Below are 9,787 nucleotides of genomic sequence, written 5' to 3' on the forward strand. Positions count from 1 at the left end.
TAAGAGTGGGGGCAGAATTTTATATCCTACCAACAAAAGACCTCCTCCTTTGCAGAGTCCAAGGTTAATTCCAGCGACGATCTGCGCATGATTTCGAAGGAACTCGCTCAAAATCGAAGATCTCTCCGCGTCTACTAAAATTCGTCGACAAAAAGTTTGTGCCCCAGACCGGCGAGTAGACCACAATAATCGTCCACCAAGAAAACTTCATCGACAGCCCAGCGACTGCCAACTACGAAGGAATGCACGTGATCGTGCTGGTCCACGGCTTCCAGGCCTCACGGTCAGACATGTACACGCTTCGCAACGCCATCAAAGAAACCATTCTGAGGCTGACCTCCTCATCTCAACTACCAACGAGGGCAGCACCTCAGGCAACATCCGCGAGATGGGGCATCGGCTGGCCAACGAAGTGGACTTGCATCTGATGCAGCACTACCATGACAAACCTTTTCGGCTGTCCTTCGTGGGTCACTCCATGGGGGGGATCATCATCCGGGCTGCCATGCTCCACCTGACCAAGTACGCCAAGCACATGCACATGTACATGTCGCTGTCCAGCCCGCACATCGGCTACATGTACAACTCGCCTGTCATCATCAGCCTGGCCCTGTCGATCCTCCACAGCTACCAGAACATCCCCTCGCTCAAGCAGCTCTGCATGGAGGACTCCCCGTCCCTCTCTGACACGTTCCTCTACAGCTTGTCCCAGCAGGGCACTCTGGCCCCTTTCTCCAGGGTGGTGCTGGTCGGCTCCCTTGAGGATATGTACGTGCCTTTCGAAAGTGCCAGAATCGAGAAAGGCTGCCTGAGTGACCAGGAGAGCAAAGAAACCGCAAAGGGTCGACCTACTCGGGATGATCCGCAACATTTTTGAAGGGATCCAAGCGAAGTCGGTGCACCGGGTGAGCGTGGACTTCAACCTCAAGGAAGCCGGCTTCGACAAGATCATCGGCAGGGCCGCCCATATAAAATTCATCAACGACGGCATCTTCCTCAGACAGTTTGTCACTCTATTCCACGAATTCTTTAAATGACTTTAAATTGCTACTTGCATGCAGGGACAAATTGGGCAAATCAACATTGTGCTGGCCAGCGCCCTCCCGCCTCCTCCGCCTCTGCTCTTCCCATCCAGACTTGTGGCTGTCTCGCCAACCCTCGCAGACTACCGCTCGCTCGCAGGCCGCCTCGACAGCCTCCACCGACACGCTCTCCTGCAATGCTCCTACGGCTACAACTCTTAGCATCCTCTCTTGCAGGACATCAAAAATCTAAGAAGAGAAGTCGATTCGCTGGCCTGTCCATTTAAAGTGCTGTAAGAGTATGACTGGTCTGTAGAGATCGATGAAGAAGGATGCTTATAACTGTAAGATATTGAAGCGGGCAAAGCCAGCACAGTTTTGCTTGGAGGAGTAAGCGAGCAAGGATTCGGCCTGCGCAAAGGTGACTGAGCCATAATTAATATCACATGCACAGTCCGACGCCGTAGGACCAGGTGGACTCCGGCTTTGACCCTGTGCTAAATCCATCCATTAAAACTGCTTCATACTGCCTGGACCCTCCTCTTTCGGATGTACTCGTAGGTGGTCATCCCTACAACCCACAGATACACATGAAAAAGCAGTAACGCCAGCACCGCCAGTCCGACCACCCCCGCCAGCACCACCCCAGCACCCACCAGCCCAACCGCCCACACCCCAGCCTCTCCCCACCACAGTTCCACCTTCCCAGCCAGAACCCTGCCCGCCTGCGCAATGAAACTCGTTTCAAATGCGATAACCGCCAGCAGCATGGCCACGAACCACTTGTAGTTGCGGCCACCGATGCAGTTCCCCACCCATTTGCAGTGGTGGTCGAAGTCGGCGGTGCAGCGTGCGCATTCGTTGCAATGCTTGGTGCTGACCTGGATGCCAGAGGAACATATCACACAGAAAAGTTAGGGTGACGGGTGGTCAGGCTCGCCGAGCACGGCTGGGTCGACAGGGTCAATTAGGTAGCAGGCAAGGGCAGTCGAAAAGAGTGTGACAGCTGACACATAGAACAGACTTGAAAGTGCGATGGTTGCGGGCGTAGCCAGCTGGAAGGGCAGAAGCAGCAGACTGTAGAGGAGCAGCTTGACAACCAGATTTGCGATGGCGACCGTCTGCTGCAGATTCGGAAACCCCGTGAAACCATTCTTAACAGTATACTACCGCTAGGTCTTGCGCAGTCTGACTTCTGAATCCACGGATTCCGTTCTGCCCAGGCGGTTTAGCGATGACATCATTTATAAATGTAGAAAAAGGAGAAGTACTCACCTTCCACCCTCCCCCTGCCTCTCATGATGCTGTCTGGGGGGGTGGCCGCCTGCGTGGCCGAGGTGCTGACTATCCCCCTTGATACGGCCAAGGTGCGGCTCCAGATTCAGGGCGACGCTTCTGCGGCGGGACAGCCGGCCAAGTACCGTGGCATGATCGGGACGGTACTGACAGTCGCGAAGGAAGAGGGACCCGGGATGCTGTTCAAGGGACTAACGGCTGGCCTGCAGCGGCAAATGGTGTTCGCCTCGCTTCGGATCGGTCTTTACGAGCCTGTCCGCAATTTGTTCGTTAAAGATCCAACCCAGCCAATCTCTCTTGGCTACAAGATATTGGCGGGGCTAACGACCGGCGCCCTCGGGATCATGGTGGCAAACCCGACCGACATCGTCAAGATTCGATTCCAGGCGGAAGGAAAGAAGCCGCCCGAGCAGCGACGCTACAAGAGCATTACTCACGCCTACCAGCAGATCTACCAGACAGAAGGCGGGCTCAAAGGATTTTGGATTGGCATCACACCCAACATTTTCAGGAACTCAATCATCAACGCCACTGAGCTGGCCACCTACGACCAGGCCAAGGAAACCCTTCTGCGCAGCAAAATCATGCAGGACAACATCTTCTGCCATTTCGCCAGTTCTGCCATAGCGGGGATCACCGCAGTCGTGGTGGCAACCCTGTCGATGTGATCAAGACGAGAGTCATGAACCAGAATGAAGGCCTGCTGACCTGCATCAAGGGGCTGGCGAAGGAGGGTCCGGCGGCCTTCTACAAAGGTGTGGGGGCGAACGCAGGACGACTGATTTCCTGGAACATCATGATGTTCGTGACACTACAGCAGGTGCGGCTGCAGCTGTACAAGTCTTTCTACAAGGGTGGTGGCGAATGATGATAAATTTAAAAAGAATATTTTGGATTGTTTTTAAATTATATTCCCCACGGAGTAGAATAATCTTAGAACTTTCTATATGATGAAGAGCCTGGCCCTGCAGGAGGGTGGGCAGCCAGGTCCCCTCAGCAGGGCAGAACGGCAGGTCATCGCGGAGTTCATGTTTTAGTGCAAGGACGACTGCAGGGCACTCCGGCAACAGGGCGTTCTCAACATCATCTAGATAGAATCGATTGCCTCCAGCTAGGACGGGGATGACGTCCTCCGCAACGGCGAGCAGAGCGAGTGCTGCCTGCTGGAGCAGACAGACCAGTGCAGAATGAGCAGCAGCATGCTACTGGTCCGCCAGCGCCGCAATCGCTTACTGAGTGCAACCTTATGAAGTCACAGTTGGTAACTCACCTTGACCGTCCCTTTCTTGCTCCTGATCTTGACCGCCACCAGGCCCTCCAGCAATCCACTACCCGCCACATGCGTCCCCCCGCAGGGCAGGCCATCCCCCCCACAAACACCACGCGGACCAGCCCGTCCCTCGCCTGTCCCGGCTCAGGCTCACAGCCGCACACCTTTGCCACCTCATCAGGAGACAGCATTTTGACCTCAGTCGCGATATCTTCCTTGACCAGATCCTGAAGGATGCATTGACTTGCGGAAGGAGGGTTTCTGGGGGGGTGGAGAGAGTGCCTTGGTACTAGACATTAGGGCCGTCAGGGAAGTGATAACCCTTGGTCGGCAGCAGCTTTGGCTCTAGCCTTTTGATCGCCACATCGATCAGGTGGCCAGCAGAGTGCAGCCGTGCCGCTATCCTTCGATGCTACCCGTCAATCCTAGCCACCACCTCTCCTTCTATCGTAGCTCCTTCTTCAAAACCCCCGTAGTGCCTCACCACCCCTTCGATATCCCTGACATGGCTGACCTTAAATCTCGCAGTCCCGCCCTCAATCACTCCAAGGTCGGATGGCTGGCCTCCTCCTTGGGGGTGGAAGACTGTCTCAGCGAGCACAACATAGCAAGAGCCATGCTTGGCAAGGGGGTCAGCCTCATCCGCCTTGTGGACTGCCAGCACCCTTGTCTTTGTCTCTTGCAAGGTCTGGTTGGCCAGATACAATTTGTCTGTCTTTTCCATATGAATAACAAATCAAAATAGCCCTTCGATCACCTGGATGGCCACCTCCTTGATCAGGTTGGTTGCAAGTTCCTTGCAACTCGTCTGGATCACTATCCCGTATTTGCTGATGTCTTTTAGCTCCGGCCACTCCTACTAATCCCACAGCAGAAAGGACAATATCAGCGAGGGCCGATCAGTTTTCCACCCCTTGAGAGTGTGATTGCGGAACGGGGAGTATATCTTCTTCAGGTCTGACAGAGATGGGTCTCTCATGGCCTATCTACATATGGGTGACATTGTGTCTTGATTGTTCAGAAACATTTCTAGTAAATCTGCTTGAAGAATAGCTGGATAGGCAGGTCTTGCTGCCCCTCGATGATCAACGCCCTGCCGTTCTTGAACGCCTTCTCGATATCAAACTCAGCAGAGCGTCGCATGGTCACTCCCGGCTATTCCGGGACCTTCAAGCTTAGCAATGAGCTGATGAGCTCCACATTGTAGGTATGGAAGATCGTCCCGAAGACGAACTCCTCGTTGAGCTGAATTGCCACCTTCTTGGTGAGGTCGGAATTGCCTTTGATCACGATCACCAGTGGAGGCCGGGTTTCCAAAAAAGGTTGAGCAGCTGGTAGCGAGGCAGCACCGTGGCCGGCAGCTAATTCTCGATCAGCTCCTGCAGCCTGGCATACAAGATTTCCTTGGACCCGTCTTCGAGCATCTTGGTCTTGAGTCGGTTAGCAATCTAATAGTTCTCAGGCTGGCGGATGCCCGAGGCCAGCAGCAGCCTCGCGAGGGTCAGCCTGCTAAAGATGAAGTAATGATCTCCCTCTAGGATGACCTTGACCTTCAGCAAATCTGGGTTCATTTAAGTGACTGTCATTTGAAGAACATGTCCAGTTTCGGAGACTGCAGCAGCTTGGCCGGAGACTCTTGGACGTACACTCTCGGGTGTGACCGGTGCTGGGACTCTGGGAAAAGGGAGCGATCGGGTGGTAGCAATCCTCGAAGATTGCCTGCTTCCGGGGTGTCACCGTCAGGTCCAGGTTTGGCTCGAAATCTTATTTTATCTTCGTGCTGCTCTTTTTGTGGCTGCTTTTGCGCGGGCGCTGGGGCAGCAGCCTGTCTTCGCAGCCCAGTCTGGTCGATAGCTCAGGGTAGCGGTCAAATAGAGGGGCAGCTCTTGGGCGGAGAGGTCACGAGCTGCCTCTGCTGCCAGTTGCTGAGGCAGCGAGCACACTATCTCCTTGGCTGCCTCCAGTCTCCTTTAACGTACCTTCCGGACCAACTCTGCCTGCAGCAGCTCTTCTTCGGTCTTGCGAGGGCGCTCCTCCTCAAGCTCAAAAGGCTCCTCTTCGCGCGAGGACAGCAGCCGGTCGACCATAGCCCTTTCGATCGACTGCAGGCGGGCAGACGAGACAGGCCTGCGCAGGGACCCTGCTGCGCGGACCGCCAGGTACCTGTCAAAAAGGTCAGGAATGCGTTTCTTCATGCTGGAGTTCCAGTGGTTTTTGATAGAGTTGTCAGTCCGGCCGGACAACAGCTTGGCGATCTCGGCCAGCGGTTGCCCATGACCTTGTGCGCCAAAAAGAGGATCCACTCTTCCTCGTCGCCCCAGTGTTCCTTCTTGATGTGGGGGTTGAGGTGGTTGTGCCAGCGCTCACGGCACTGCTTGCCGATGCGCCCGGGCAGGTGCTCAGCAATGAAAGTCCATTTCTGGGGGCCGTGCTTTTCGACCAGCCTCACTAGATAAACATCCTCGTCCTCGGTCCACGGCCGTTTTTTCCCTGGTCAGGAATCAACACTTCGAGCTGCGGGACGACTGGCAATTAATATGCTGCCATCGATGCAGACACTCCAAATCATTCTTCCCCGGGAAATGGTCAGCAATCCGTCTCCAGTTCTTACCCTTGAACTCCTCGACCAGTCCTAGCAGCAGCTCATCATCCCTGCCGTCCCACCCCTCCCAGGCCTCCTCCTCCTCGTCCTCCAGGCCGCCATGACCGCCTCTCCTGCCTCTCATTTAAATTCAAATCAATGGGACAGTTCGCGGCCAGTCACCCTGTCTCTCTCCGACTCGACTGCCGCCGGATTGTCTTGCGGATGAGGGCGTTGCGGGTAGTCAGGCTTGCCAGCATTCTCGAGATATCTTTGGGCCGGTCTGGTCGCAAACTCACTGTAGGCTCAACTTGGTTCACGAGGTTGAAGTAGGGGCTACAGAGGGAGGGGGCAGTGGTGGGTCTTTTATCTTTGTTTAAGGTCAATGCCTCTTCATTCTTAGTGGGCTCAGCTTTCTTTTTTACTCTCTTAATTTTTTTTCTGGCCTCATGAAGTTTTGCTCATGATTGTTTTTTGGTAAAGCATTGTCAGAAGTCGACAGGCGCTTTGTTTAAATCCGCAAGTTTATTCTAGGTTATTTTGATACTGCTTTTGACAACATTTTCTGGTCACTTGTTCGGAAAATATTAAGTGATTTCCTTTGATCTTGTTTTGGCTTTTAACTGACACTGGATTTGATCTGTCCTGGTTTTTCCGTAAAGACTCTGTGCTTGATATGGATGTCTAAGGAACTTGCTTAAGCGTTTTTTGTTCTCCGGATCCGCTTGTGTCATCATACACTTGACAGTCAACGCGCCCACTCCCTATCCGTATAATCCTCGTCTCAGCCAGCCCCCTCGCAAGTAGACCCGAGTAATGTCCCTGAGCGCCATCGTCCACATCGCCCTGACTGTTTCAACCACAAACCTGAGCGCCCACCTAGCAATGTCATCCTTGGTCAGCAGGTCACCCTGTGCTTCCTCCTGTTCAGCTCGAGCTGGTGGACGGCGTCGGCCTGACCCTGCAGCCGGTGCAGCAGGAATACCACCCGAATGTAGGCCAGGATGCTCTTCAGTTTGGGCGAAGGCGATGGCCTGCTTAGGATCAGGATGCGATCGTCAAGCTGCCCAAAGGCCTGCTGCATCAGCCCTAACAGCCAGACCTTAAAGCCCTTGTTAAATCGCCCTTCGCTGCAGACCGCGGCAAGCGCTTTCTCCTCACGACCTCGCCAGCAGTCCTCTCCACACTTCTCGGAGAGTAGTTACAACACCCGGCTACTCAGACACTCGAAAATGGCCTGCATTAAACAGTTGATGCACAGGTTTCCTGCCCACGCCATCCCGGTCAACTGGTTCCCTGGGCACATGTGTCGGGGCATCCGGGTCTTCGGAGAGCAGGGGGGACAGGTCGATTTCTACCTCGAACTGAGGGATGCCAGACTTCCTTACAGCTCTCGCAATGAAGAGTTCGACGAGGCCATCCGAGCCGCCCAGAAGCGCAAACTGATCGTCCTCAGCAAATTCGACCTCTGCCACCAGCCCACCACCATGAAGTGGTAAAGGACTACCAGGCCATGGACATCGACATCATGACGCTCAACTCCAAGAGCTATACCAGCGTCCGGGAGTTCATCAATGCCCTGAAGTATCGGGTGCCGGCCAAGTTCGGTACTGTGGGCACCTGGATGGGAGTATGTGGGATGCCCAATGTGGGGAAGTCGACTATCATCAATCAGTTCAGAGCCAACTCTACTCTCAAAGTCAAGCACGCCCAGTCCGCCACAGCCCCCCTGCCCAGCACCACCCGCCACCTCCAGTCCTTCAAGGTGTTCGAGTCCCCGCTCGTCTACCTCGTGGACTGCCCGGGCGTGATGGTGCCCTCCAACATCCCTGACTAGCTGGGCTTCAAACTGGCCCTGCTCGGGATGGTCTCTGACAAGGTGATCAACAAGCAGGCAGTCCTCTAGTACATGGTCTGGACGATGGAGAACGCGGGCCGTGCAGAATACTATTTGAAGGAGGGTCTGAAGAAGCCTAGCGATGCTCGAGAGTATCTGGTGGCACTTCGCGATCGCAAGAAGATGTACAACTACGAGCACGCGATCGAGTACGTGCTGAACTGCTTCCAGCGGGGCAAGTACGGCGCCTTCACGCTGGACCGGCCCTAGTGATGATACAATGTCAGCCTTCAAACTTCACGAACTTGTGCTTCAGGTCCTTTCCGACCTTCAAAAAGCCGGAATGCACCGACCCCTTCCACAGCAACTTCTCGTAAAGGCCATAGCCCCAGCCGAGCCCCACCCTGATCTCTTCCCTCGTGCAGAAGGCATTCCGGGTCATGCCCATGCTGCTGGCCATCCTCAGCTCGTCGTCATAAGCACGGTCATCTCCACTTCTTCTATTTTGATGCGCTCCTCCAGCCTCAGCCTGGCCACCAGCAAGTGGTTGCGGTGCACGTTCAGCAGGCTGCGGCTGCCGAACCCCACCATGTAAAACCGGCCGTCCTTAAAGAACAGTTCGCACTGGCTGCAGTCCCGGATGAAGTAGCGCTGCTTCTGCAGCTTATCGCAGAACCCCTTGTCGATTATTTTAGAAGCTTTCGGGTTATTCAAGTCGATCTGCAGAAAACGGTTGGGCTTGGCATTCCCCCCGAAAACAAGCACACTGTTCTTGTTGTAGAGTACGCAGGCGGCCCCCTTTCGCTGGCAAAACTAGGGGATTTCTCCTTCGACCCTCTGCCAGATCAGCTTCTCGTTGACCTTTTCAATCCGCTCAATCACCAAGTTGCCCTTTCCGCTCTCATCCTCCCCCAGAAATCGGTACACCCTCTAATCCCTCAGCACGTAGCATGCCTACCTGACCACCTTTCCAAACACCTCCTCGCCCTGGATCCTAGCGAATCCATGCAGCCGCGTTTCAGAGGCAGTCACGATGACCAAGCCCCACAGCGTGTCCTCATGGTAGAGGTGCACACACTAGTCCTCGCCGTAGCAGTAGGGCCGATGCAGGGGCAGTGCCTTTTTGAGTGGATTCAGTTCTGCCAAGTTCAGAAACTAAGTGGTTTTGGACTGACCTGGAAACGCTGGACTGCCTACTAGAAGGTCAAGACACTGCTTTCTACCTCTTCGCTCTCCGTCGTCATAGGACTTTTCTCTTTCTTCTCTGAGGCAGTCCCGCTAGGTCCCTACTTGGACTATCCATCTGCCGCACACACTCGCATGTCGACTGCGTTTATGAACTCTTTGGGGATGAGACTGGTCGACAGCTACACGTCGAGGTCATAGAGATCAGTGTCTTCGACCACCAGCCGAAAGCACACCCCGATAATATGCTCGAACATCTGAAGAGCACCGGCCCTGTCCTCCAACGTGCTCAGACCCTCCCTTACCATCTCAGTCTCGATGCTACGGACGTTATCGTAGCAGGTTTCGATCAATGCATCGGTTTCACTGCTTTGCTCCCGGGCCAGCCCTTTTCTTATTTCCTGGAGCTGGAAGTTGAGTGAGTCCATTTTTGACTTGAAGCCGGGCAGGTTTTCAGCTCTGCGGCTGAAGGCGCTCTAGACGACTATGATGTTTATCCTGTTGTTTTTGATGGCCCGGCCAAGCTGCAGCAGCACGGCCGCGAGCATGTGGTCGTCCAGGGACAACGGTGAGTCCTGGTTGGTGATGGCGAAAGC

The 9,787-nt window shown here is 54.6% G+C and overlaps 1 protein-coding gene across 1 annotated transcript; it reads left to right on the plus strand.

The window, feature by feature from the left end:
• The first annotated feature begins 2,323 nt into the window (after positions 1-2,323).
• Positions 2,324-3,186, plus strand: LOC127594492 (uncharacterized). Its single transcript, XM_052056354.1, is given in 2 exon segments — positions 2,324-2,969; positions 2,972-3,186. Coding segments are annotated over 2 exon segments (861 nt in total).
• The last annotated feature ends 6,601 nt before the right edge of the window (positions 3,187-9,787 follow it).

This window comes from Hippocampus zosterae, unplaced genomic scaffold, assembly GCF_025434085.1.
Source record: "Hippocampus zosterae strain Florida unplaced genomic scaffold, ASM2543408v3 HiC_scaffold_164, whole genome shotgun sequence".
In the NCBI taxonomy this organism is placed as follows: Eukaryota; Metazoa; Chordata; class Actinopteri; order Syngnathiformes; family Syngnathidae; genus Hippocampus; species Hippocampus zosterae.